This window comes from Balaenoptera borealis (genome assembly GCF_965194805.1).
Source record: "Balaenoptera borealis genome assembly, chromosome: 19".
In the NCBI taxonomy this organism is placed as follows: Eukaryota; Metazoa; Chordata; class Mammalia; order Artiodactyla; family Balaenopteridae; genus Balaenoptera; species Balaenoptera borealis.
Window position 1 is genome coordinate 372,529 of NC_138878.1, and position 27,674 is coordinate 400,202.

The window sequence follows — 27,674 nt, forward strand, 5'->3', positions numbered from 1 at the left end:
TCTGTGAGGAAAGCGTTTATCTCTCCGAGGCCCAACCATGCCCCTCCCCAGGGGGCTCAGTGGGGAGTGGGGACAGGGCACAGCCCCCAACCCAAGGCCGTCCCTCTGGTGGGCTCAGAGCCGCCCAGACTCCAGTCCACCAAGCTGGCTGCACCCCACCCCCCACCCCTCCTTCCCACTGAGTCCTGCAGCCCCAGCGGGGGGGTCACCGTAGCCTCTCCCTTCCCAGGCAGACCCTGGGGATCAAGTGGGGACAAAAGTGACCATGTGGGATCGGCTCGTCCCAAGCCAGAGAGACCTCCTGAGATGGGCCCAGCCAAGTTTCCTCCTGGGAAGTGAGTGTCTGAGGGCTTGGTAACAGGTGGACCCAGCCCAGCCACCAGATGGCAGAGCCACGAGACGACAGAGCCACCAGGTGGCGCCCGGCAGGCCAGCCTCAGGGTGTCTGGGCCTGCAGGGCGCACCCACTGGCATCCCCCCGTGTCCCCACCCTGCCGTTCTGGGGCAGCGGTGGGCAGAGGAGGTGCAGGAAGTGGTGCAGTCAGCTGGAGCAGCTGGTCGGTCCTGGCCGAGCGACAGGCCGGGCCCCAGGGGCCCCCGCCCTCAGGGCTTGCAGCGCCGGCTCTGGCTCTCAGCGCCTGAGGACGTGGCCGGGGCAGCACGCTTGTTGCGGTGGTGGGGGAAGGTGGGCATGAGCTCCGGCTCGCAGGCTGCAGGGAGGGGGCTGCTCAGCGCCAGGTGGGAAGGGCCCCCCACGCCTCCCTCTGCGCCCCTCCTGACCCTGCACACGGTTCCTGCGGCAAGAGCAGCCCGTGCCTGCTCGGGCCCCACCGCCCACCTGCCCGACACCGGCCCCGGCCCCGGACAGGGGCCCCCAGCCAAGCGCCGGCCAGGGGGCGGGGGAGACTCACGCAGGGGCTTCTCCTTGAAGTAGGAGCTCTCCAGGCAGTCGCCGGCCGTCGCCCTGGAGAGAAGGCCTTGCCGTTCGTGGGGCCCGGGCCTGGCCGAGGCCCATCTCCCTCACACCCGCCCCACACAGCAGACAGCTGGGTGGCAGATAGGGACCGGGGACCCAGAAATCCACAGGAGACTCAGAAAGGGCTTCATGACCTGGGTGGGCAGAGGCCCAGGCCTCACACGTCCGTCTGGGAGGGGCCCTCTCGGTCACGGCACCCCTGCCCGCCGCAGGCCGGGTCAGCACCTTTTCTTGGGGTCGTACATGAAGAGAAGGTTCAGCAGGCGCAGGCCGGCCTCCGAGAGCCACGGGAACTTGTGCTTCAGGTTGTTGTAGGGCTGCTTCCTCAGACTGTACTGGCTGACCAGTGGCAGCTGGGAGAAGCCCTGTGGGGGGGAGTGGCAGCTGCAGGCTGGTGGCCGGCAGGGGGCAGGAGAGGGGAGGGCAGGGCCGGCACTCACCGGCCAGATGTTCTCACTGGGCGTCCCCAGCAGCTGTACGATCAGGTCCACCTGGTGGATCTCGGAAGTGCCGGGGAGAAGGGGCTTATGGGCCAGCAGCTCGGCCAGGATGCAGCCCACGGCCCTGCAGAGGAGCACGGGGCCTCAGCTCAGCTCCTCCGGCTCTGCAGAACACCACTCCGCCGGGACCCGTCCCCCGTGTGCTGGGGTCAGAGGACGGGGGCAGAGCTGGGAGGAGGTAACGACGGGAAGGGCAGGTGACCACTGGGTTCTCCCCCCGGGCCATGTGACCTGGCACCAGCAGGCCTCTCTGAGTGGCCACGAGGGCGGGTCCTCAGTGACGGGGGCCGTGAACGCCGAAGCCGTCTTACACTGCCTCTCGGGACCCCAGGCGTAGGCCCACCTTCCTGGGAGCTGGGAGGCTGGCGAGACCCCAGCCCCACTCCTGCCCCGCCAGCTCCCACAAGACCACCCCGCCCTTCCCAAGGCCCTGGGCGCATCCACCCCTCACCACATGTCAATGCTGGTGGTCTGCGTGGTGGTCCCCAGCAGCAGTTCAGGGGCTCGGTACCTGCGAACAGAAGCCCCCACCTTGGGCCTGGCAGTTCCTCTCCTCCGGCCCGGCTTCCGCGAGGCACTGTGGGCTCTGCACCAGCCCACCCACCGGCCGCCACCCTCCCTGAGAGCCAGAATCGGCCTGGACGAAGGAGCATGAAGGCCAGCTCGGCTGTCCCTTCCACTAAACCCGCCAAACACGACAGCACACGAGGCAGCAGCTGCTGTCACTGGACGGCTCCCGCGTGCAGCAGTGTCCTGTGCTGGCCCGTTCTATACAGGTCGGGGCTGAGTGACACATGGCAGAAGGCATCCTGCCCTTAACCACAACCCCGTTCTTCTTCAAAATGTCGAGTGAGAAATAATTACAGAGGACATACACTGTTCCTGTCCTCCCGTCAGTGAAGCCACCGCCCCTTCCGAGCAGCTCAGAGCCAGGCTGGGGGTCTGGCTGCCGCAGGGCAGAGCGGCGCCCCATCTGGACGGGGCAGGTCCTTCCCGGTGACAGCCCTGCTCTGCCTCAGGAGCCATCCACACCCAGCCTCCGAGTGTGTGCAGCCCCACAGTTTAAAAACCTCCAAGGTCCTTGTGCAGCTTCAGCATGACCCCCCCCCCACTTCCCATGGTCCCCAGGGACTCACCAGAGGGTGACCACCTTGGGGGTCATTGGCTTCACCGGGATGCCATAGGCCCGGGCCAGGCCGAAATCCGCTGTGACAGAGGCAGACAGACGGGAGGGAGAGTGTCACCCAGTGAAGGCTGCCCACTGACGTCTGCAGCCAGCTTGTAGCGTGCAGGGTGCTTATCGGGACCGGCCCGCCACCCCGTCGAGGTGGCGCTCATGGAGGCCCCCACCACAGAGCCAGCACCTGCACCCACCTGTCTTCACGCAGCCCTTATCCGTCATGAGCAAGTTGGAGACCTTCAGATCCCTGTGACAGAAAGAGAACACCAGTGCTTCCCAGGAAGCTGCATGGGGTAAAGAGGCTGCTGTCACCGTCGCAGTGATACTTAGAACATTTCCCCATACGTCTCCTCCTGTTTGCACTTCTATTTTTTTTAATTTTTTTTATGTGGACCATTTTTAAAGTCTTTACTGAATTTCTTACAATATTGCTTCTGTTTTATGTTTTGGATTTTCTGGCCGCGAGGCATGTGGGATCTTAGCTCCCCAACCAGCGATCGAACCTGCACCCCCTGCGTTGGAAGGCGAAGTCTAAACCACTGGACCGCCACGGAAGTCCCTGCACTTCTTAAAAATGAGGACGGCAGGCAGTGCAAGGCGATTTGGCAACTGGGAACACCAGAGAGAGCTCTCAGTAATTTTCTGAGAACCTGGCAGAGGAGGCCGTGAGCCCAGGTCTGACTTCCAGCGCTGTGTCTGATCCCCAACCAGGCCATGCGAGCCACCGAGGGCACACGGAGCTGCTGCCTGCAAGGTCCTGCCCGGGCCTGCAGGACCCTCCCCTCTGCCCCTCCAGTCTCTGCCCTTCCTGGCCCGCCTTCCAGTAAGGCTCTCTCCACGGCAGCACTTCTCAGAGCCCGACTCGCTCGCACCATCGGCCCCCCAGAGAAGGAAACAGGTATTACCTGGTCCTGGACCGACCCCCAGGAGCAGTTACAGAACCTCTACTGCCTCGAGGCTGCGCCTGCTGCTCTCCTGCATACTGGGCGACGTCGACTGGCACTGGGTCAGTACTGGCAGTCACACCTCCCCCACGTCACAAGCCAGCACTCCTCTGGAGAAAGGCCTCCTGAGGCCCTGCCCCCACCCAGGCCCGTGGCCCCGCCCACCTGTGGATGATGAAGTTCCGGTGCAGGTACTGGAGGCCCCGGAGCACCTGCAGCACGATGCACTTGACCTGCAGGGGGCCAGGACGCAGGGTCAGGGCAGCCTGCGTTCGCCACAATGTGCCGAACGAGGACTTGGGAAGCCCGCCACCACAGCCCCCAGCCTCACACCTGGGCCTCAGAGAAGGGTGTCGGCATGTTCTCCAGAAGGCTGGCCAGGTCCTGCTCACAGTAACCCATCACCAGGAAGATGCTGAAAAGAAGAGGGGGAAACGCAGGCCACCTCCCACCTCCTCCCAAGTGGGCCAAGGGACCCTCCTGGGGCAGCAGGAAGGGCAAGAGGGAGGGGGCTGGGCAGGACCCAACGTGGGGGCAGCAAGCAGACCACTCACCTCTCCAGGTGGTTCCCCACCACCACCTCCTTCAGCTCCACGATGTTCGGATGGCGGAGGCGAAGGAGCAGCGTGATCTCTCGAAGGCTGCTGATGGGGACCCCTGCAACCCAGCCCGGCCTCAGCGAGCCCCCCCCACTGCAGCCCAGCCCGGCCTCCGCGAGCCCCCCCCTGCAGTCAGGACCCCCTGACAGCCTCAGTGACGCCCAGCCCTGCAGACAGGGACCCCTCACAGCCTCTGTGACCCCCCCTGCAGACAGGGACCCCTGACAGCCTCTGTGACACCCAGCCCTGCAGACAGGGACCCCTGACAGCCTCTGTGATGCCCAGCCCTGCAGACAGGGACCCCTGACAGCCAGCTACCTCAGTGAGCCCCCAACCCCAGTCCACATCAGCTCTCAGGGACCCCCATGCCCGCCGCTGTCAGGGCTCTGCCTGCTACCTCAGGGAGAAGCAAGGCCATCCTAACCAGCACCTTTAACCCTTCCCTCCTTCATCAAATGCAAGCAGCACTCTACTGACCCCTATGCATGGCAGGTGGCCCCCAGTGAGCCCAGCACAGCCCCGCCTGCACAGGCAGCCAAGGGGCTGTCGGCAGGGGGGTGTGGAGCACACAGGGGCTGCCGGCTCAGTCTTGGGTGGGAAAGCCCTGTGGAGGGGTGACGCTGAGCTGAGACAGAAGATGAGGCAGAGTCGCCCAATGGGAGGGTGAAGGGGATGAACTGCACAGGGCTTGGTGGGGGCTGAGGCCTAGAGTGTGTGGGAGGGGCCAGGCTGCAGCCCCCAGAGATTAGCCTCCTTTGACCATCATGCAGACACCCTTGGGAAAGTAGGCGCGACTTGGGGGGGGGGCCTCAGGCAACTCGCATCTTCCTCCCCCTCCCACGCGAGCTCAGAGCGGTCCGCGGCCCCTCCGCGCTCACCGTCCTTCTCCTTGTCCATCCGCACTTTCTTCAGGGCGACAATCTCATCCGTTTGGGTATCCCGGGCCCTATCTGGAATGGAAACTCCTCCAGGATAGGATCCAAGCCCGACCCCACCTTGTGGCCTCCTGCCCCACGGGGGCTCCCTTTCTCTTCCCCCTTGACTGCTGGGTACCCTGTGACAGCCCGTCCACACTCCTTGCAAGCAGAACCCGACCCTGCGAGATGTGCTCCCTGGGGCGTCCTCTGGCTTGAGCTGGTACAGGGCCCCTGGTTGTGAGAAGCTCCCTGTAAGTTTTCCTTCTTAGAGCTGGTATGCAGATCACTGCTTTGTGCTCTGTGGTTACTATGTTCTAATAGCAAATAAGGTAGCTTTTCTTGAAAAAGGAACTCTTATTTTGTCAAAGCTGGCTCCCCAAAGCACTGTGCTGAATTGCGCATCTTCCAAACCCGCAGCAGTTTGACGCACACCAATGCCCCAGCTGCTGTGGATGCAGCTCTGGCCGCTTTCTGAGGTGTGTACTTTATGGCTGTAATAGCTACCTCTACTCACGGGCGCACATTAGCAATCCGATGCTTGCGTTTATTCAGGAGTGGTGTGAAATCTATGGCAATTACACCAGGGATTAGAGGTCACCTGTCCCCTCCTTCCAGCCCTGCCACAGCTGCTGCTGCTGGGACAGTCCCTGGGCCCCCAGGCCTCCCACCATGGCCACTCACACACAATGCCGTAGGTGCCTTCCCCAATGCGGTTCAGCTTCTCAAACTCCTTCACGCTGCGGCACCGTCCCAGCTGAAAGAGAGAGGTGCTGGCGGTGAGGGGATCTGGCAGCTAATGGAACCAGAGATGGATATGGACACTCAATTTGTACCAAAAAGCCAGCTCATGTCCTGCTCACCAAACAGAAAGGTGACCACACACCTGGGTTTGTAGGTGAGAAAACGGGGTGATGATGCTGGCCACTTTGAATGTGAGATCAAAGACGGTCTAACCACTCCCTTTCAATTCCACGGTCCCGATGTGTGCTGCCCAAAAAGAGGAACCACCAGCCACATTTGGTTAAAATTAACTAAAATGAAACTCAAAGTCCATTTCTTCAGCTGCACAAGCCATGTGAAGTGCTCGATGGCCCCATGCAGCTTATGGTGACCGTCCTGGACGAATCAGAAAACAGAGCATTTCCACCATCACAGAAAGTCCACTGCGCAGCGCCCCTCTACATGACGCTCTGGGGTTTTCTCCGGCCGCCCAGTGGTTAGAACTCCGCACTCTCAGTGCCGAGGGCCTGGATTCAATCCCTGACCGGGGGAACTGACATCCCACAAGCTGCAGGGTGAGGCCATCAATAAATAAATAAAGAAGCAAGCAAGCTCTGGACGTGGAAAAAGCTTGAAGAACTTCACGAAACATCTACCAAGCACAGTGGAAACACTTCTGCGGCAAAAACTGTCTCAATCATCCACATGTTTCTTCCTCCTTTGGGTTATGAAACACGGCCCAGGGGCACATAGCCACCCAGCTGGTGGCCATAGTTCCCAGCCTCCCTTGCAGCTGGGTGTGACCATGTGACTAAATCCTGGCCAATGGGATGTGAGCAGAAGGGACAAGCGCAACTTTCTGATCAAAGGAGGCTGCTTGCCGCTCACTCCTTCCTGCCCCTTGAGGCAGGCTGGGATTTGGGTGGGGCACAGGTGGAGCAAAGAGACAACCTGAGTGCCTGGCCCACCTGTGAGACGTTAGGGGAGCCAGAAATAAAGTCCTGTACTTAAGCCACTGTATTTTGGGGTCTCCATGTTCTAGCAGAGAGCCTGTACCCTAATACACCTTCAGCTGTAACAGACTGAATGAGCACCTCCCCTTGGGTCGGAGAAGCACGTGCGGCAAGGTTCAAGTTCTAAAAGCCCTTCTCTGGACTCCCTGCCTCTATTTACCTTGCCCTCCATCCTGGGGAACGAAGTCAGAGTCACCTGGCCTGTACTGAAGCCCTTCCACGGTTTCAGCTCGACCTAAGTGTCCTCTCTCCCTCCCGGCTGCACCCCTGGCGCTTCCCGTACACTCTGTACTTCGCGGGACTTTGCCCCTGCTGCTCCCCAGGCCTGGCAAGAACCCTCCTCATCTCTGCGTGTCCAAAACGCAGTCACACTTCCCCGCCCAGGAGAAATGCTACCGCTTCTCAAAACTGCTTCCTGGCCCCCAGCTGAAAACATTCTTTCTCTGAAAATTCCCAACACTTCGTCTCGCAGCACCTACTATCCTGCACTGTCCTCGTCCGGGTATGTCTTAACTCCCCACCGAGAGCAGCTGCTGCGTGTCTCGGTGATGAACGACGGCAGCGGACGGCTCAAGGGGGGTCCTGCGCTCACTCAGCCAGTCTTTTGGGATCCTTACTGGACACTGAGGCGGCCTCTCAGAGCACCAGCAAGTGGTTAAAACAATCCGCCGCCACGGTTCACACCTACCCCTGCACTAGCCGTCTACCTTGGAGAAACCACCCAACGCCCCTAAGCTTCACCCTCCTCACCTCTACAAAAGGTCCCCGAGACGACTAAGTGACAGTTACACACGCCGAGGCCCCACACGGAGTAAGGCACAAACGAAGCTGCCAGGTCACAGGTAGGGCCCCGCGCCCGGTGCACCCACAGCCCGGTGGGAGACACGCCTCCAACTCTTCCCATGGCTACTGTCTCCCGACACGAGGCGCCTGTCCCCGGCGCAAAACTAAGAAACGCCCGCGCTGGAGCGCGCTTTGGCCGAGGCGGCCGGCGGCCAGAGAGCCGGCCCTTCCCTCGCGCGGGCGTGACACGCCCCGGGGTCTGCGCACCGGCCGGGACCGGAGTCCCGGACGGCCGCCGCCGGCTTCCGCGCCTGTCGCGAGGAGCTCTGGGACTGTCGTTCCCGCTCGTGCCGGAAACCTGGCGCTTCAGCGCGACACTGAGGGCCCCAGTGCGTTTCGGCTCCGCCCTGCCGCCGGCGAGGACACAACTACCCCGAGCAGCCCCTCGTCGCACCCTGTGCTCTGGAGGCACCGTGAAGAAGCCTTCCTTACGGATACACTTCAGACGGATCTGTTCCGGCTCCGGCTCCGGCTCCCCCATGCCGAGCTCAGCGTCCCCCACTTCCCGTGTGCGCAGGCGCAGACGGGTGTTCCTCGGAGCAAGCGCACGGCCTACTTCCGGGGCGTCCCCTCCTCAACAACGGTTACCAAGGAAACCTCCCGAAGACCCCACCCCACCCACGAGGACCTCAACTCCTACGATGCACTGGGACTAGCAAGGTTCTAGCTTTACTTTTAAGTGCGGGCACGTGACCGCGCTGGGGCGCTGAGTACCGGCCGCCGGAGGAGGAGGCCGAAGTCCGGGGGGCTGCAGTGGGCTGGGGGGCGGCTGCGGGGGCCGCGGGAGTTGCGCTGTAGAGCTCTCCCTCGGAGCACTGGAGGGCTGACCTGGAGCCAGGGAGGGAGGAGGCTCGGGCAGGGCCGGTGAGGACCGAGAGCAGAGGGCGCGTCCGAGAGCTGTGGAAAGAACTGACAGGACGCGGCGACGGAGGGACTGTGGGACCGAAGGGTCACCCAACACATCCGTGTTGAGCACCCACTACGTGCTCGGCCCTGTCAAGCTCTGCCCTGGCGGACCTTACATTCTAACTGGAGGCGGTCAACAAGTAAGTAAGGCAGACGGCGTGCTAAGGAGAAAAACGAGGCAGGGCAGTGAGTGGCCCGTGTAGGAGGAGGGGTGCAGCTTCTCCTGTCACGGGGACTGTACTGTAAATGCTAAAATGATGCGAATCTAAGTTCAGGGCGTTTGATAATTATGCAATTAAATAATCATGAGTCAAAATGATATAATTTAACCTAATTACCACATTCAGTTCATTCTGGTTTTTAGAATTCTGATAAGCTAAGCTCACGGCCAATAATGAGATTAGAATTAATGCCATGGTAAGTACAGTTTTTGGATTATTTGTTTGAGATGCTCAGGGCAGGGGTAGGAGGAGGGCAATTTCTAGGTCAAATAATAGAAATGCAACAGCTACTAGAAACTTTATAGAGAAAGAGAGGCATGCTGACCCAATGGGTTCAAATTCACCTTTGTATGGGCTTGATTTTTCTGTATAAATATTTAGTCGTGGAAGTCAGGATGCATAAATAAACATACTAAATAAATACAAATAAGGATGTTGATAATATGTTAGTAAACAATGTCAATATGAGATTTCTTTTTTCTTGGGTTATACCAAAACTCATGGATTGGAAGTCACTTGTACTGTTTACTACTAAGGAATATGACCCTCATCAATAGACAGAGACAGACCACGTGGACGGCCTGCTGAGCGTTCCAGGAACGAAGGAAGCTGACGTGTACTGTCATCAGACTAAACATACGCGCTCGGACGGGCAGGGCACTCTCTCCAGCCACCCCGGAGGAGAGGGGACTCTGACCCAAGGGCTGCTGGTGAGGAGGGACAGCTGAGGCTAGGGGTCCCCTGAACGGCCCCTCCCCACCAGGAGCCCTCAAACACAGCCAGAAAGAGGGGAAGTCATCAGTTCAACTCACCTTCTCCCAGGGCAGCTCTGACAAAGCCACTTCCACAGTTCTAAGTGCCATGGCTGCCACCACACCTGCATCCGCATTCTTCTTCTGGATCCTATAATACCTTGCATCCTTAATACTCAAGCTAGGAGCCCTTGGACCCTCCAAGGTGACTGTGCACTTCCCTGTTCTGGGACCTAACACCTTAAGGTTTCGTCCTCAGAGTCCGACCTTCTGTTCAAGGGTGGGGGACACCTCCTCCACTGCAACTGCTGAGTGCTTACACCACGCTCCTTCCGAAGCGAACGGGAAGGGTTCTAATGCCCATCCAGAGGCAGCAAGAGATGGGCATTAGAACTCTGCACAGCCAGACAGCGCCAACAGGGTCATCTCTTCACCGATTACCCCAGAGTCACTCTTGCCCTCTGCCAAGCTGCCTGCGGCTTTGGAGAAGCTGGGGAGAGCCTTGTTTACTGAAGGGGCACCTGCAGCTCTCCACAGGATAGGGCAGCCCTTTGCCATCACCTCTGAGACTCGGAGCGCAGGGAGTGACTGCAGCTGCTGGGGTGCCAGTTTATTCTTTGGTCTGTGAATTATAGGCGTCTACCGTACTGGGGTTCCTGTGTCGGTAGAACGGGCCCGGCTCAGCCCTTTCCCGAATGGTCCTCTGCTCCTCCATTCCTGTGGAACCGTAGCTGATCAGAGTCTCTTTTGAGGCTGTGGTGACGACGATCTGGGGGATGGCAAATTTCTTCTTTTCTGAATTTACATCAGGTTTCTCTAGAAGGAAGAAAACATCCAGGTATTTCATAAGTCTGTGGAAAAACTCTTCTGTAAAACAGACAATGTCTGTGTTAGGGCCAGAGCAAAGGAATTAGGTTTGTGGCTCAGGAAAAGAAATGGGTGAGGTTGAAAGCAGTCAAAACCGTAAGTGAACATTCCAAAGCTTACACCAGTCGGCAACGCAGCCACGCGGTGGTGACCCTGGAGGCCTCCTCCCAGGAGGGGAGCGGCCAGGCCCCCGCGCCATCCGCGTGGAAAGCCGGAGCTGCCGGGCGGCCCGGGCGACGAACGCAGGAGCGAGACCTGGGAAAGGCAGGGTCTGCCCCAGAGGTGAAGGTTCAGACACACAGCGTGCAAAGGATTCTAAACCTGGTGGGAGCTCTCTGCACAGAGCTTCAGCAGGCAGGGCGCTCTAGAAACGGACGCCACAGCGTTTTCTCAGACTTGTTAGGATTACCAGGAACGCACGGGACGTGTGAAACGTTACAAAGTACAAAAGCAGAAGCCCCTTCGCTGCCTCCACCGCCTCACTTCCTGGCCTGCTCCGTCCGTTCAGGCCTGTGTGTCCCCGTGTGCACACACGTGTACTGCACAGAATTAGAACACTGAATACCCCAGGAACTCAGCTATACGGGGGATGAACAGGTGCCCGTCCTGTGCTAGACGTTGCTCTGAGCCCTAGAATAACAGCCGCACGTTTCTGAGGTAGGTCCTCTTAGGAACTACGTTTTACAGACGAAGGAACTGAGGCACAGAGGGTTGGTTCAGTCACCTGCCCAGGGCTGGTGGCAGAGGGAGACGCCGGGTCCCAGGCGGTCGGGTCCAGAGCCACCTCGACCTTCAGCGCTGCAAGCATGGCTTCAGTCGTTCTAACCCGCTGCCGATGGCCCACGGCCTGCACTGAGCACTGACAGTATTCCTTTCTTTTCGTTTTTATCGTTAAGCCAAATGTGCATTTCATCGTATTTTGGATTTATTTTTTTTAATTAATTAATTTATTTATTTTTGGCTGCGTTGGGTCTTTGTTGCTGTGCGCGGGCTTTCTCTAGTTGTGGTGAGCAGGGGCTACTCTTCGTTGTGGTGCATGGGCTTCTCATTGTGGTGGCTTCTCTTGTTGCGGAGCACGGGCTCTAGGCACATAGGCTTCAGTAGTTGTGGCACAGGGGCTCAGTAGTTGTGGCACGCAGGCTCTAGAGCACAGGCTCAGTAGTTGTGGCTCACGGGCTTAGTTGCTCTGCGGCACGTGGGATCTTGCCGGACCAGGACACAAACCCGTGTCTCCTGCATTGGCAGGCGGATTCTTAACCACTGCGCCACCAGGGAAGTCCCTTTTGAATTTAACTTAAATTGAGATCATTTTTTCATGTTGATTTACACAAGCATTTTTACATGTTAAGACTACTTAAAAGGTTATGAATATTTAATTTAAAAATAATACATGTTGGTTAAAGGGGGGAATGTGATGGGGGGGTGGTGGTGGGATGAACTGGGAGACTGGGACTGACATGTAGACACTAATACGTATAAAACAGATAACTAATGAGAACCTGCTGTATAAAAAAATAAAATTAAAAAAATAATTTTAAAATAAAATAAAAATAATACATGTTGGTTAGAGACTGCACATGGAATGACGCTTCTCCTTGCGGACACTTCATACGCACACGCACATGTGCAGCTGGGATCACGCTGTGCAAGGCTGAGTGTTGCAGTGACCACGCAGTCGGCTGAGCCCCACATCCACACAGGTGCGGCCCCTCCTCCACGGCAGCCTGCAGTTCACTGTCGGGGGCCCATCATGTGCGTAACCAGCTCCCTTTGATGAACATAATTTAGGTTATTTCCAATTTTTATTTTTTGAACAATGCTGCAATGAACATTCCTGCATTTATGTATTTATACAGTTGTGGAGGTTTATCTGTCAGGTAAGTTACTAGGAAAACTTTGGCAAATATTGTCAAACTGTTTTCCGTAACGATTATATCAATTTTGGGACTTGCCTGGTGGTCCAGTGGCTAAGACTCCACGCTCCCGATGCAGGGGGCCCGGGTTCGATCCCTGGTCAGGGAACTAGATCCCACATGCTGCAACTAAGAGTTCGCATGCTACAACAAAGATCCCACGTGCCTCAACTAAGACCCCGTGCAGGACTTCCCTGGTGGCGCAGTGGTTGAGAATCCACCTGCCAATGCAGGGGACACGGGTTCGAGTCCTGGTCTGGGAAGATCCCACATGCCGCAGAGCAACTAAGCCCGTGAGCCACAACTACTGAGCCTGCGCTCTAGAGCCCACGTACCGCAACTACTGAGCCCCTGTGCCACAACTACGGAAGCCCGCGTGCAGCAACGAGGACCCAACACAGCGAAAAATAAATAAACAAAATAAATACATTTATTTAAAAAAAGACCCTGTGCAGCCAAAAGATTATATAGATTTATCTTTCCTCTAGGAGGCTATCAGCAGAACATTTCTCCACACTCTCCTGCTTCTTGTCACTTTTCTAAACCTTTTCCCAGGTTAGAGAGACAGTGGAAGTGCTGACTCCACCCCCGCTGGTCACTGGTCACCGCCAGCTTCCCTGAGCTTTGGGCACCCCCGCCATGGGGAGGCTGGGCATCTCACCTCGTTGTCACTCGTTCATGGGCCCGTGGCATGTATCCTCCTGTGAATGCATGTCATTCTGCATTTTCTACATTGACTTTTTTTTTTCCTTTGGTGAGTTTTGTTTTTTTTTTTTTAATAAATTTATTTATTTATTTTTGGTTGTGTTGGGTCTTCGTTTCTGTGTGAGGGCTTTCTCTAGTTGCGGCGAGCGGGGCCACTCTTCATCGCGGTGCGCGGGCCTCTCACTGTCGTGGCCTCTCTTGTTGCGGAGCACAGGCTCCAGACGCGCAGGCTCAGCAATTGTGGCTCACGGGCCTAGTTGCTCTGCGGCATGTGGGATCTTCCCAGACCAGGGCTCGAACCCGTGTCCCCTGCATTGGCAGGCAGATTCTCAACCACTGTGCCACCAGGGAAGCCCGGTGAGCTTTTTTATATTTGGGAAATTCACCCTTAGTGATTTATACTACAAGTAGCTCCTGGCTTTTAGCTTCCTTTGTTGCTTTCTGCAACAGATTCATCCATCTATTCCTTAATGGCTTTTAGAGTTTGTCAGACTGGAAAAGGCATCCCCTGCTCCAAACTTACAAAAACATTTACTCATTTCCATTTCATACTTTCATAGTTTTATTTTGCATGTTTAACTGTTTGTTTTCTCAGTTGTCAACTGAGTTGCCCCAGCACTCGGGGAACATCCGTCCTTCCCCCATGTCTGCAACATGGCACTTCTCTGGGACCCCACGCGAGCATGCTGTGCTATGTGTTCACCACTGTGCAACACGCTTCCATGTCAGAGGACTCAATCCCTCTGCTTTTCCAGATGTTTCCTGCCATTCTTACATTTTTATCCTCTTAGGTGACCTTTGGGATAATTTGGTCTGGCTCCCAAAACCACCTGTGCTCTTTTGTTTGGGGTCATACTGATTTGCTAGAATAAGGGAGAATTAACAACTTTATGTTACTGAGACTTTCTAATCCAAAACAAGACTCCTTTTATCTTCCTCAGAGGTTTAAAGCTTCTTCATTTAGAAACATGAATCTTTTGGGACTTCCCTGGTGGTCCAGTGGTAAAGAATCCGCCTTCTGGGCTTCCCTGGTGGCGCAGTGGTTGGGGGTCTGCCTGCCAGTGCAGGGGACACGGGTTCGAACCCTGGTCCGGGAAGATCCCACATGCTGCAGAGCAGCTGAGCCCGTGCGCCACAACTACTGAGCCCGTGAGCCACAACTACTGAAGCCAGCGCCACTACAGCCTGCGCTCCACAACATGAGAAGCCACCACAGTGAGAGGCCTGCGCACCTCGGCGAAGAGTAGCCCCCGCTCGCCGCAACCGGAGACGGCCCGGGCACAGCAACGAAGACCCAACGCAGCCAAAATTAAATAAATAAAATAAATAAATTAAAAAAAATTTTTTTTTAAAAAGAATCCGCCTTCCAACGCAGGGGACGCAGGTTTGATCTCTGGTCGGGGAACTAAGATCCCACGTGCTGCGCGGCAACTAAGCCCACGTGCCGCAAACTACAGAGCCCATGCGCCCTGGAGCCCGTGCACCACAACTAGAGAGAAGCCCGCGTGCCGCAACAAAAGAGGCCACATGCCACAACGAAGATCCCACGTGTGGCAGCTAAGACCTGACAGAGCAAAAAATAAAAACAAATTAATTAAATAAATATAAAAAGTAAAAATAAAATAAGAAACATGAATCCTTTTAGGGTTCTTAATACACAGGACCTGTACTAGTTTTCAATTACTGCCTAATAAGTTACCTCATTTTAGTGGCCAATTTAAAACAGCGCACACATCACCTCGGGCTCCACGTGTCCGGAGTCCAAGCTACAATCCAGCTGTCAGCCCGGCCGCATCCTCATCTGGACCTGGGGACCTTCCACGGCCACTCAGGTTGTAGGCAGAGTTCCTTTCTTTGTGTGCCAAGGACGAAGCCCCTTTCCTTGCTGGCTGGCGGCTCTCACATCATGGGAGCTGACTTCTTCACAGCCATGTCTCTGACACTTTCACCTTTTTCAACGGCTTCTCTGATGAGGTCAGGCGTCCTCAGGAGAAGCTCCATTTTGATTAAGTCAAAACCGACGGGTTACTACCCTGATCCCAGGAGCCCAGCCCATCCTACTCACAGGCTCTGCCCCCATGTAGGGGAGGGGCTCCTACAGCCTTGTTCAGAGGGCAGTGATGGGGCTCTGGAATGCTGCCTTCCACGCTACCACACTGCCTTCAGGAAGGAGCCTGACTTCCACCAACAGTGTGTCCAGGCTCTCCATCTATCATGTGTTATTCCCTGGCCTCTCGTTTTTGTTGCAAATACTTTTTGAGCTTACCATTTGTTTTACATTTGTTTATAGAGGGCTTAGGGAGATGTTTTACATTTTAATGTAGTCAAATCCTTCAACATTGCTCTGTAATATCTTTGAGGAATCAGAATAAAATTTACGTCTTATTTTTTGCAGCCACCTTTTTTTTCCAGCAAGGAAATTTTTTTTTAGATGACCACACACTGTCATCTGGAAGATGGTTCTAGCCGTTCTTTTCCTTTACCCTTTGAGTCACCTGTATCAGCTGATAGTAAGTCTACCTTTTTAAAAAATTTAAGTATAGTTGATGTACATGTAATCACTTTTTATATCCACTCTTAAACCATCTGGAATTTATCAGAGCATACAGCCGGAGGTTACAATCCAGCTTACGTTTTCTCTTAAAACGTTAAGGTGTTCTTCTAGCACAATTTATTATATAATCCTTCCTTTTCCCACTTACTTTTGGTGCCAGTTTTATTGTACTCTAATTATATATAAACATACATAACATTCATACACACACACTCTTGTCCATGTTTTCTATTTCACTGACCTGCTATTCTTATATGGGAATCATGTTATTTTAATTATTATAATTTCTGATGTATTTTAAAACATTTTACTTTAATATTATAAATTCACAGTAAGTTGCAAAAGTAGTCCAGAGAGATCCCCGTACCTCCGTCCATTCTCCCTCAGTGGTAGCACCTTAGGTAACTGCAGTAGAATAAGGCTCAGGGTGGCACAGTGTGTGTGCTGTACCATGTGATCACGTGTAACCACCACCACGATCCAGACACAGGGCTGCTCCAGCATCACAACGATCACGTTCATGCTACACTTTACAGTCACACCCCCGGCCCCCGCCATCCCTAACCCCTGGCAGTCCCTAGTCTGTTCTTATCTGTATCATTTTGTCATTTGGAGAATGTTACATGAATAAAATCGGACAGCATGTGGCCTTTTGAAACTGGCTTTCTTCAGCATATTTTTTGACAGTTAAAACTGCAGTACTTCTTCAGAAAGAGAAAATCAAATATCGTATATTAACGCATGTATGTGGAACCTAGAAAAATGGTACAGATGAACCGGTTTGCAGGGCAGAAGTTGAGACACAGATGTAGAGAACAAACGTATGGACACCAAGGGGGGAAAACGGCGGTGGGGTGGGCATGGTGGTGTGACGAATTGGGCGATTGGGACTGACATGTATACACTGATGTGTATAAAACTGATGACTAATAAGAACCTGCTGTATAAAAAAACAAACATACAAACAAACAAAAATGCAGTACTTCTATCAGATGAGGATATTTTTTAGCATAACCACAATAGCACTGTCACATCTAAGGATATTATCATCGATCCTTTGTTATCGCCTAATACCCAATTGGATTATCTCAGGAATGATGTAGCCCAGGTCCACGCACCGCTCTGTGTTCCTAGGACTCTCAAGGCTCCTTCTAACAGTCCTCTCTGCTGTGGCTGAAAGTCTGTATCCCCCAAATTCGTCTGTTGAAGGCCTAATCCCCAATGTGATGGTATTTAGAAGTGGGGCCTTTGGGAATTACTTAGGTTTAGATGAGGCCGTGAAGGTGGAGCCCCCAGAAAGGGATTGGGAGGAAGAAGAGACCAGAGCCCTCTTTCTCTGGCCACGTGAGGACACAGCAATCAGACAGCTGTCTACGGGCCAGGGAGGCGTCCTTGCAGGAACACAGCCAGATTGAGGGCCTCCCCAGCCTCCAGAATGATGAGAAACAAAGTCTGTTGTTTAAGCCCCCCAGCCCATGGTATTTGGTTGGTTTTTTTTCTTTCTTTCTTTTTTTTTTTTTTTTTGGCCGAACCACGTGGCACGTGGGATCTAGTTCCCTGACCGGAGATGGAACCCGCGCCCCCTGCAGTGGAAGTGTGGAGTCTTAACCACGAGACCGCCAGGGAAGTCCCCAGCCCATGGTACTTGTGATGGCCACCTGAGCAGACTTATAAGACACCACCTTTTTTTCAAGTCATTTATTTGTAGAAAAATCAGAGTTATGTTTTCAGAAGAATCTGCAGCATTTTGGAATTGGCTGACTGCCAGCTTGTGGTGTTCGGTCTGTACAATGTATGTTTGTGGATTCTGTAACGCGAAATGTGAAGCACAGACAAAAGCAGCGGGAATAGTACAATACAACCCATCGCCCAGCTGCCCAAATCCTCATAAACCCCAGCCAAACCTGATCTCCACTCCAGCTCTTACCCTGTGTCCTGGTTACTACTACTGCTGAGTAGTGACTCACCCAGACCTTAGCAGCTTGAAACAACCATTTTCTTACCGTTTTATGGCTCAGGAATTCAGGAAAGGTTCGACCGGCAGTTACCACCTGTGGTTTCCCAGGGGCTGCAGTCCGATGCTGTCTGAAGGCTCAGCTGGGCTGGGCACGTGGATGTCCGCTCGCAGGGCTGCTGCGTGCTGGGCAGTGGCTCGGCTGGGGAGACTGCAAGCCTGGGGCTGGAGTCACGACAAGCTCGTCACAAGCCCGGCACCTGGGCTGGACGGGCTGCGAGATCAGGGCCGCGGGCTGCGGCTCCCCTGTGGCCTCCCCCGCGGCCGAGCGCTTCCCAGCACGGTGGCTCCCAGCACGGCCAGCGTCCCTGTGAGCCCGGCCAGGCTGCCCAGCCCACAAGTCACTTCCGCCACTCCAGTGCTTACAGGAGGGTGTCAGGCCTGCAGAGATTTGGAGATGGGACGTAGACCCCCAGGTCACACCACAGGACCCGTGGGCTGGGAGGGGCTGTAGCACCTGCAGAGACAGGTGCACCCCTTCCCGTGGCAGCAAATCCCCACCCAGCGCGTCCATTTGCCCTTAAAATACTTCGGGTGCGGCTCTAAGAGACAAGGACTCATGCGTGTTCCATGTTTTCCACAACTGTACGCACCCGTGTCATCACCCAAATGAGACGCAGAACTTTCCTCCACCCCACAAAGCTCCCACGGGCCCTGTTCCAGTCGGCTAGCCTGGCCCGGCCCCAGCCCAGCAATCATTTTCTGATTTCTACCCAACAGTAGTAAAACCTACTTTTTTAATTGTATAATACACAGAATTTTTGACTTGTTGAACTTTCTATTTCTCTGAGCTCTCATCTCAAACGTTTCCTGCCCTTGATGACCCCGAGGGGCCTCGATCTGAAGCTGTCTGTGCCCAGCTCCTCTCCCCTGCCAGGCGGGCATCCATCCTGCCCTTCCTTGTCCGACCCACCGGCCATGCGTCCTCACAGGCACCGGAGCCCACGGGCATGGCTCCCTGCTTTGCCCTCACACCCTGTCACTCGGCAATTCCCGCTGCCGCAGCCTCACTGGCTCCTACCCAGTTACAGCAATGGGCCTGGGAGAGGCCTCCGTTCTGGAGACACAAACCCCATCGCTCCTCCCTTGCTTTAATTACCTAACAATTCCATTTCCGCGCCCCACATGATAAACCTGATGAAAGACTTCACATTCTGCTGCTTCTGTGGCTTCAACCCCGACCCACACCCAAAGGCTGTTACGGTGAGTAACTCTGCCCAGCTGTTTCACCAACATCCTATCCCCTCCGTGATCTCTGTGGCCAGGCAGAGGGCTCCCACGGGACCGTGCTCCACAGGGGAGCAGCTTCCCAGGCTCTGTCCCAGTCTGTGGAATGCCGAAGGAACGACACTGGGGCCAAAGGCGTCCAGGCCTCGGGAGGACAGCAGGCCTGCTTTGGATCTGCGCACTGCTTAGCCCTCTCGACTGTGTGTTCCGCATCTACCACTTGGGAACTCACCTAAACCTTTACTGAACTTATTACATCTTCCAACTAGAACTCTGATATTAAAGGTCCTAAAACCCCCTCCGCCGTTAGGGCACGCCCCCTGCTACTAGCATCCCACCACAGGCTCCTGTCCGCCCCATCCCCAAACGCACCTCAGGTTCTGTCCCCTCCTGGGTGTGTCCTACCTTCCACTTCAGATGAAGGCCACTGCCGCTTAGCTGCCCCTTTCTTCTCACGGAAGCTCTCTGCAGGCTTGGTGTCTGCAGGCTTCTCAGACTCTTGTGAAGGCCTGTCCACCGGCCTTTCCGTAGCCTTTGGGATTGAAGAGGTGCGCCCCGACTTTGGCTCCCCACCTGAAATATATGGGTAATTAATTAGACCTATATTTTACTGAGTCTAGGGCAAAGGATTCCATCCTTCTTCAGTTGCCTGCTTTGGTCCGGAATGAAATAAGATAGCTTGAAAGACTTGGGTCACTCCATTTCCCTACACGTGGATATTCCCCGGATGAAAAGGTCCCCGAGGCACGATCATCAGAGAGGATCCGGCGCAGGAAGATTTGTGGGAGCGGGGCCGCGCCGGGGAGACTGCGGGGCGGCGGCCCTTTACCTTTCCGGAGTTTGTGTTTGCTTTTGGCAAGTCCCATAGGTGACTTCCCCGCGACGCAGCCCCGGGCCCTGCACCTCGGTGGGAGCCCAGCCCACTGACTCACAAGAGGCCTGGCCGCCGCCTCCCTGGCCCGCGCGGTCGCCACGGCAACGCCACCGCCCGCGAGACCAGCCCGTCCTCTCGCGAGAGCTCCCAGCCGCCGGAAGCGGCGGCGACCCGGCATTACCCGCCCCCCAGCCCGCCAGCCCGCGCCGGTCTGTTCGGTTGACGCCGCCGGGAGATCCAGTCCGTCCGCCTCTGCCAGGGCTGCCGCTGCCGGACCGGCCATGGACGGTAAGAGGCCACCACCCTCCGGGGCCGCGCGGGGCGGGGCCGCCTCTCCCGTGGGCGGGGCTCAGGCGGGTGCCCCTGGCCTCGATCCCGGACCCTGGGCCCCGATCCCCGGTGCCGGATCCCGGGGCCTCCACCCGGGACCCCGATCCCCGACACCATACCCCGGGACCCAGGACCCCGACCTCGACCCCGGGGCCTCGACCCAGGACTCCGATCCCCTTCCCTGATTCCCGACCCCCTTCCCCGGCCCTCCTCAACGACCGTCTGCCCCTGCCCCGCCAAGCTGCGGTACTGGTGAGGGACATCGGCCTTTGGGGCCCTGGGTTGCCGGGTCAGAGGGCACCCGAAAAGGAGACAGTTGCACCACTGCCCCCAGAACACCGCTAAGAGAAATAAGAAGAGCTCTGGCAGAAAGCCCTCACTATGTACAGGCACAACAGCTCTTGAGATAGGAACCGTATGCGCCCATTCTGCAGATGGGAAAACAGGTTGAGGAGTCTGTGCAGGCACAGGCCCCAGGCGGCCTGGTCCTCCACTGCCTGCAGCACCCCCTCAGGGCCCTCTGCCCTGCTCTGCTCCAGAACAGGAAGCATCAGGGATAAAATGAAGATCCCTACATTTGCCAGGATGTTTAAGTGCTAGTGTGACAGAGAGGCTGTGCAATGTTATTGTCATGAAGGAAATCCTATGCAGATTGCCTCAGAGAGAAGATGAACAGCACACCCCCACCCCACGCACGCGCGCGCACACACACACACACACACACACACACACGTTGGGTTTTGCCTCACAGCTCGCTCAGCTTCAGCTCTCCAGGGAATTCTGTTTTGCCCATATCCCTTTTCTCCAGGGTTAGGTTTTGCCCTTCAGAGTCTGTCCTTCCCACTCAAGTCTGGGCCACACCCAGCCCAGCCTTGCTTTCCCTGCAGTGAGCACACTGCCTGCCACCTGTTTCTCCAGAGATGCAGACAGCTCTGGCCTTGACCAGGGCCCGCAGTGACAGGTGAGAGCTGCACAGAGCTCCGCTGGGCTCTCAGCTGGGAGCCTTCACATACCTTTGTAGTTCTGGATTCTGGTTGCAGGATTTCGTTTCTTCATTCCGGGCTAGTGTGGTACACCCTTTCAGAAATCATTCCCCAAATTTAGGAACGGGATATACACTGAGATAGTTTTAAGATGAAGCTGAATCTACCGAGCTCTTGAGTTTGGGTAAGTGAGTAGCAAGTTCAGATACCAAGGGACTTAGCCAGTAGTAACACACACAGGTCTCCAGTTCCTCATTGAGGGTAGGGGGGCACCTGAGCCTGATTCGATGGCTCAGAAATGGCAGCTCCCATGGAGAGTGGTCTCTGTGGGCCAGCTCTTTTATGGCGTAAGAGTCATCGCCCTGCTGTTCTTATCCATAAAGAATAGACTGTCAAGTACTAAACCTTACTAAATTGGGGAGGACTCCCAAGGACCCTTTGTAAAGCTGCACTGATTACAAAGCATCTAGAGTTTTCCCCATGGGCCACACGCTGCACCCATGACCTTCCCCTGCATGCTAACCCTTAAGGTCAGCTGGTGCCATCCTGGTGTTTTCCTGAATTGGAGAGTCAGGGAGGCTAAGGAGGGTTGGAGCTGGTGTGAGTAGGCCTCCCTGAAGGCCCCAGTTCTGTGCCAGCTCTTCACGTCCAGGAGGGTCTTAGTGCCCCACCAGCTGGTTAGGAGTGTTGCTTCTCACGTTTCTTACAGTCCTCAAATCATCTCCTCTCTTTGCAGACACCCTGTTCCAGCTGAAGGTATGTACTGGATGGCCCTTCACCCCGCCCTGTCCTGGTGGTTGTCAGTGGGGACAGATGGTGTGCGTCACACTCAGGATAGTGCTCAGCCAGACTGATGACTGAGGGATCAGTGAGGTGGCTTGCTAGCTTGTCTCGGGCTGAGCGGAAGCAGGTCATTTGGCCTCATTCTTGAGAGCACGAGTGTGTGCACCCCTTAATGGTCCACGAGGCGTTTAAAACGGTTGCCTCAAGTCCTTCAGAAGCACGTGCAGGAGGGCGTTCTGGGCAGCTGAGCAGTCCTGCCTGGGGCGGTGTCGGCAGGCTCCTGCCCCAGTTCCTGTGGGGGCCCTCCTAGGTACCCATCCACGGTGGGCTCTGAAGCACGGGAGGAGTGGTGTGCCTCGGCCCCCGCCTGTAGCAGCTGCACTGGCTCTGCTGTGGGGCCTCCAGGCCAGATTCCCAGCTCAGGAAACTCTGGACTTTTCCCTGAGGAACGTAGCTGGTGGGGGTGGACAGACAAGAAACTTTTTTTCCACAACGAAACGTCCCAAGTGCATGGGGGCACCCAGGGCTGCGGGAGGGGCCCGAGGGCTGGGGACCCTCCCAGGTGGGTGAGTGACGTTGGCTGAGAGAACAGTGCTGACAGGACCAGAGTTAGGAAACTGGCCTCTGGAAGGCTGCTGTTGCCTTGGGTCACCTGAGCCTTCTCCCTGCCAGCTTCTGGTCAGCTGAGGCCTGTGGAGGGCCACTGACCAGGGCTGGGGTGTGCGAGGTCATGCCAGGTGGTCCCTGCTGCAGCTGACCAGCGGGTCCCAGGGCACCTGGCCAGAGTGGTGGACTTTGTTTAGAGGTGGCGGATGGTGGCCCGGTGGGTACTTCAGGCTGTGTGTGGAGGGCAGTGGGCCGGGGGCTGGGCAAGCCTGGACGCAGAGCGGGCCACGGAGCCCCTGACAGGAGGGGCCCCGTGTGGGTGGGGCAGGAGTGGGGCTCTGGGCGCAGAGCCGGGCTAGGGTAGCCGACATGGCGATGCCTGACACCGGCCCCATCAGACACCGGGAATGTGGCTTGCGGGACTGATTTTTTACTTTCACTTAATTTTAGGTAATTTAAGTTTAAGTAGCTACGTGTGTCTAGTAGCTACTGCATGGGACGGTGCAGGAAAAAAAAAATGGTCAGAGAGTCAGGTGCTGCAGACATTGATTTAAAGGCCCCTCAGAATTGAGCCTGATGACCGGGAATCGGGGATGACTTTGCAGAGAGCACTCTGTGCCCGTGAGCCTGAGGTTAGGGAAGCGTTGATCTGCACAGAGGCTGGACCACGGGAGCAGGGGAGACGTTAGCCTGAGGCCTGGACACCAAGGCGGTCAGAGAGGGAGGGGTTTACGGTGGCAGCATCTGTGTGACGCTGGCCAAGGCCTGTGGGCAGTTTCTCAGCGTGCCCCCAGCTGCTATCAGTGGAACAGGGAGCCGGTGCGTCGTGCTTCAGGCCGCTGGGAGCTGGGCCGTGTGGAGGGGAGCAGCTGAGGGGCACAAGCGCACGGACGGGCACTGACGTCCTAGCGGGCAGCGGACTGTCCAGCAGAGGCAGCAGTCGTGAGGGATCAGTGATGTCCACCCTCGGCAGGAACGTACAGCCCAGGAGGGCGGGGAGCGGGGTGGGGGGTAGGCCGGGGTGCTGACCCGGCCTCCTGTCCGTCAGTTCACGGCAAAGCAGCTGGAGAAGCTGGCCAAGAAGGCGGAGAAGGACGCCAAGGCGGAGCAGGCCAAGGTGAAGAAGGTGAGTGCGGGCGCTGCCGCCGGGCCGCGCCTTTCCTCCGGTCGGTCCTGTGCTCCTCGGGCCTGGGCAGGAGCCAAACCCCTCTGCGGGGCGGGGCGGCGCTGGAGGCCCCTGGGGTTGCCGTGCTCTCCGTGGGGGGGGCTTTCTTACGGCTGGCTAACGGCTAGAGTAGCTCCCGGGCTGCTGGGTTCGGATGACCCCTCACCCAGACTGAGGCTCCCAGGGCAGAAAGGAAACGCAGCCGACTCCCCAGTCTGAAGCCATGTCACCGCCGTAGTCGTGATTCCTTTGGAATCGGCATCGCCTGCGCTGGCTTTTCAAGCTCTGCTGCTTCCAGGCGGAGCTCTGTCGTGTGAGGGCAGCTGAGTGTGTCAGTGGGAGTGGAGAGGCCTGGAAGGGTGGCCGTGTTTTCCTGAGCCCGGCTTTCTTGTCTGATTTTCTCTGAGGGCGGGTCGGGGGCCCTGCCCTGGACACCCTCGCTCCTGAGACATTTCTGATGAGAACCCTGCGGAGAGGCTGAGAGGGGGCTGCCCCGCCGCAGCAGACGGCGCCCCGGGACTGGCCGGGGCCGGGCCGCAGCTGGCGTTCCCCCTGCATTCCAGGCCCTTCAGCAGAAGAACGTGGAGTGCGCGAGGGTGTACGCCGAGAACGCCATTCGCAAGAAGAACGAGGGTGTGAACTGGCTCCGCATGGCGTCCCGCGTGGATGCCGTGGCCTCCAAGGTGCAGACGGCCGTGACCATGAAGGGGGTGAGTGCTGGGCCGGGGGCCACGTGCCCGGGGCCGGCTTCTGCTGACAGAGTCGAGGGGCTGGCCCGGCGCAAGGGGTCAGGCCGGGATTCCCTACAGTAAGGGCGGTGCTAGAGCGGGAGACGCACCCCGAAGGCTCTCCCCGGCGTCCGTCCTTCCGTTGACGGCACCATCTGGGGACGTGCCATGCCGGGGGCGGGGGGTGCGGGGGCCCTGAGGGCCCTGCCTGCCTCCTCACTCCCGCCTCCGCCAGGTGACCAAGAACATGGCGCAGGTGACCAAAGCCCTGGACCGGGCGCTCAGCACCATGGACCTGCAGAAGGTCTCCGCGGTGATGGACAGATTTGAACAGCAGGTGCAGAACCTGGACGTGCACACGTCGGTATGTCGGCCCGGGGCCCGGGTGTGCGGGTGGCGGCCAGGCCTGTGCCCCCTGCCCCGCCCGGGGGCCCGGCGCCTCGCGGGGAGTCCAGACCGGCCCGCAGAGGTCCGGCAGGGCAGAGGGGGGCCTGCGGCCGGGGGCGGGTGCCCGTGCAGGCAGCCGTGCCCCGGAAGCCCTGACCGCCCGGCACACGACCCCCAGGTGATGGAGGACTCCATGAGCTCGGCCACCACGCTGACCACACCACAGGAGCAGGTGGACAGCCTCATCCTGCAGATCGCCGAGGAGAACGGCCTCGAGGTCCTGGACCAGCTCAGCCAGCTGCCCGAGGGCGCCTCTGCCGTGGGCGAGAGCTCCGTGCGCAGCCAGGAGGACCAGCTGTCTCGGAGGTGGGCCAGGGGCGCCTGGGCTGGGCGGGCAGCGTGCTGGGCGGGAGCTCGGGAGGGATGCAGAAACCCCGGCCTCGGTGCCTGCAGGCCCAGGAGCGGCTCAGTCCCCGCGCCTCGTTCAGACCCTGCTCACGTCTATAGCTCCCCCTGGAAGGGGAGGAACAGGACTAGGACGGCCTGGAAAAGGGCCTGGAAAGCCGGGGTGGAGCCACTGCCAGGGCCTCAGGGAACCTTTGTCGTTTGCAGGTTGGCCGCCCTGAGGAATTAGCGGAGCCCAGCGGCAGCGCGCCCCATCCCGGCCTCACAGGGGAAGGGCTGGGAAGGCCGCCTCTGCCCCCTCCCCACTGCTCTCACCCTCTCACCCGCCGGGCCTGGGACTCTGCCTCTTCTCTGAGCACGGGTGTGGGTCTGTGTCCAGCTGGGCGAGTTTGCACAAACTTCTGACTTCTGTGGGTAATTTCTGTGACTCCGGGCCACCAGCTGGGCGATCTGCAGGCTCCCCTCCATCCACCGCCACTGAGACACCCCCAGGGACTGGCTGGTGGCTGCCACGTGGATCTGGGGGCTTTCAGACTCCATGTGACGGCAGGCGTGCTGGGAGTGGGCAGCCGGTGGGGGTCAGGACTGCAGGCTGTTGCTGGGCACCCCTGGAGGCCCCCGCCTCCGTTTAGAACCTGGTCCTGCCAGCGGGATGGGCCCCGCTCGGGCTCCCCAGTGTCAGGCGCCTAGCTCCCGGTCCAGCGGCCCCCTGGGCCTCTGCATCCTCACTGCCCTGCGGGGTCTCCTCTAGGAAGCCAGAGTCTATGCTGAGGCCCCCCCCAGCCAAGGAGCAGGCGCCTCCCCTCTTGGGTGGGGTGCTTTTCTCCTGTCACTATAAGTGATGGGGTGCCTCCCCCATCTGGCTCTTGCTGCCTTGTGGGCTCACGCTGTTGACCTTGAAGCTGGAGCGGCTGATGGGAGAGCCGCCCTCAGTGGGGCCAGCAGTGGCAGTGCTTCTGACGACGTGCTGGGCTGGCCTGAGGGGAGCTTCAGACAGGCTGCACTTTTCTGTTTTCTCCAATTCCTGAAGTTTACTTCGTTTTCCTGAAGCTTCCAGGGATTTTTGTTTTTTTTTGCCAAAAGAGAAGGAGCAAGTAGATCGGGAGCCTTTGGGTTGAGCCCCGCCCCAGCGTCAGCTGGAGCGCACTGGTCGTCGGTGCTGACCAGAGGCCTCTGGCTGGCCGTCCGTCCTCACAGCACTGGCTCTCATGGACAGAAACGTGGGAGAGCTTTCCCTGGCTCTCTGCGTTTGAGTCTTCCTGGACTTGGAGCCCTTGGGTGTTCTGTACAGTAAGTTGTGCTGTGGGCTGCCTGGCGCTCTGGACTGTGGTGTGAGGCCGGAGAGAATGGGGTTCAAGAGCCACCTGGTGTCTCTTCTGTGATGCCGACCTCGCCTTACTCCCTGGCCATCATCCCTTGGGGCTCCCACGTGCTGGGGTTCAGAGAAGGTCCCCAGGGGGTGCAGAGCTCCACGGAGACGCCTGCTGGGGGCAGAGGCCACGCCGCATCAAAGGGCAGCAGGCAAAGTTTGCCTTTTCCTGAAATGCTGTTGTGAATAAAGAGATTGATCCCTGAGAACTGTCTCCATCTTTGCTTTAATGGCCTGGGGTGGGGTGGGGGCCTTAAGCAGGACGGTCGGCTTGCGGTCCAGCCCGCCAGTAGGAGGCTGACGGGTTCCTGAAGGAGGGCAGATGGGGTGGTGTGAGGAGTGGGATTCCCAGGCCCTGCTTGGTGAGGCCGAATCAGATCCACAGTTCCTCTACGATTTTACCTTGAAATACTTTTAAACTTATGCAACAGCTGCAAACCAAGTACACAACTTCTGTATCCTTCTGTGTAGCTTTCCTCATGTCAACCTTCTAGTTACCGTAGAACCGACCAAATCAGGAAACCGCCCTCACGTTATTACCCTGTGGTTCCCTCCAGCCCCGAATGTGGCACAGGCCCTCCCATTTCTCTACGTGACCGGGACGGTCTCGAGGCCAGGGCGTCTGCACCGGTGTGCTCGCGGGAACCGCGTCCGGGCGCCCCCCCACCCCGTGTGCCCCGGAAACCGCGTCCGGGCAACCTATGTGTGCACCAGAAACCAAGTCCCTGTGCCCTCCCGCGTGCACCAGAAACTACATCCGTGCGCACCCCTATGTGCCCCCAGAAACTACCACCGGGCGCCCCTCTGTACTCACGGGAACCACGTCTGGTCACCCCGCTGTGCGCACCGGAAACCACGTCGGTGCTCCCCTCTGTGGACACGTGAGCCACGTCAGCGCGCCCCTCTGTGCGCGCCGGAACCATGCTGGTGCACCGCCCTATGTGCACCAGAAACTACGTCCGGGCACCTTCCCTGCAACCCACCGCTCACGCGAAGCACGTCTGTGGGCCCCCCTCTGTGCTCACAGGAACTACGTCCGGGCACCCCACTGTGTGCACCAGAAACTACGTCCGGATACACACAGACACATACACACACACATACCCCGTGGGCACGGGAACCACAAGTTTGCACTTGTCAGGCCTCCCCCTCTGGTTTGTTACTCCTTGGGCAGTGAAAACCCCGTTTTCAGG

General features: G+C 57.5%; 3 protein-coding genes across 14 annotated transcripts; 1 reads left to right on the forward strand and 2 right to left on the reverse strand.

Annotated features, from left to right (window-relative positions):
- Window positions 1-10,177, reverse strand: CDK10 (cyclin dependent kinase 10). Of its 9 annotated transcripts, none has more exons than XM_082369539.1 (14): window positions 8,087-8,204; window positions 6,000-6,103; window positions 5,798-5,870; window positions 5,078-5,149; window positions 4,155-4,257; window positions 3,934-4,015; window positions 3,766-3,833; window positions 2,851-2,903; window positions 2,613-2,682; window positions 1,928-1,987; window positions 1,417-1,540; window positions 1,202-1,341; window positions 912-964; window positions 1-710 (listed from the first exon to the last, which is right to left on the reverse strand). In XM_082369539.1, exons 4-14 carry the CDS (start codon window positions 5,094-5,096, stop codon window positions 604-606), a joined length of 879 nt encoding a protein of 292 aa, XP_082225665.1. In that variant the 5' UTR covers window positions 5,097-5,149; window positions 5,798-5,870; window positions 6,000-6,103; window positions 8,087-8,204; the 3' UTR covers window positions 1-603. The 9 variants fall into 9 exon arrangements, with proteins under 9 accessions (XP_082225665.1, XP_082225669.1, XP_082225668.1 ...); XM_082369543.1 differs by having other exon boundaries at window positions 8,125-8,142; XM_082369542.1 differs by lacking the exon at window positions 8,087-8,204 and adding an exon at window positions 7,600-8,057.
- SPATA33 (spermatogenesis associated 33) lies at window positions 10,167-20,008 on the reverse strand (the record flags this gene model as incomplete). Of its 3 annotated transcripts, XM_082369547.1 has the most annotated exons (5): window positions 10,302-10,387; window positions 14,756-17,417; window positions 17,614-18,005; window positions 19,257-19,424; window positions 19,681-20,008. In XM_082369547.1, the coding sequence occupies 3 exons, from the start codon at window positions 20,006-20,008 to the stop codon at window positions 17,704-17,706; spliced, it is 798 nt and encodes a 265-aa protein (XP_082225673.1). In that variant the 3' UTR covers window positions 10,302-10,387; window positions 14,756-17,417; window positions 17,614-17,703. The 3 variants fall into 3 exon arrangements, with proteins under 3 accessions (XP_082225672.1, XP_082225673.1, XP_082225674.1); XM_082369546.1 differs by lacking the exon at window positions 14,756-17,417 and having other exon boundaries at window positions 10,167-10,387; XM_082369548.1 differs by lacking the exons at window positions 10,302-10,387; window positions 14,756-17,417 and adding an exon at window positions 11,301-12,206.
- Window positions 19,884-26,690, forward strand: CHMP1A (charged multivesicular body protein 1A). Of its 2 annotated transcripts, none has more exons than XM_082369551.1 (7): window positions 19,884-20,013; window positions 21,775-21,794; window positions 23,476-23,553; window positions 24,156-24,302; window positions 24,556-24,684; window positions 24,886-25,073; window positions 25,320-26,690. In XM_082369551.1, exons 1-7 carry the CDS (start codon window positions 20,007-20,009, stop codon window positions 25,339-25,341), a joined length of 591 nt encoding a protein of 196 aa, XP_082225677.1. In that variant the 5' UTR covers window positions 19,884-20,006; the 3' UTR covers window positions 25,342-26,690. The 2 variants fall into 2 exon arrangements, with proteins under 2 accessions (XP_082225677.1, XP_082225676.1); XM_082369550.1 differs by having other exon boundaries at window positions 19,891-20,013; window positions 21,748-21,794.
- The last annotated feature ends 984 nt before the right edge of the window (window positions 26,691-27,674 follow it).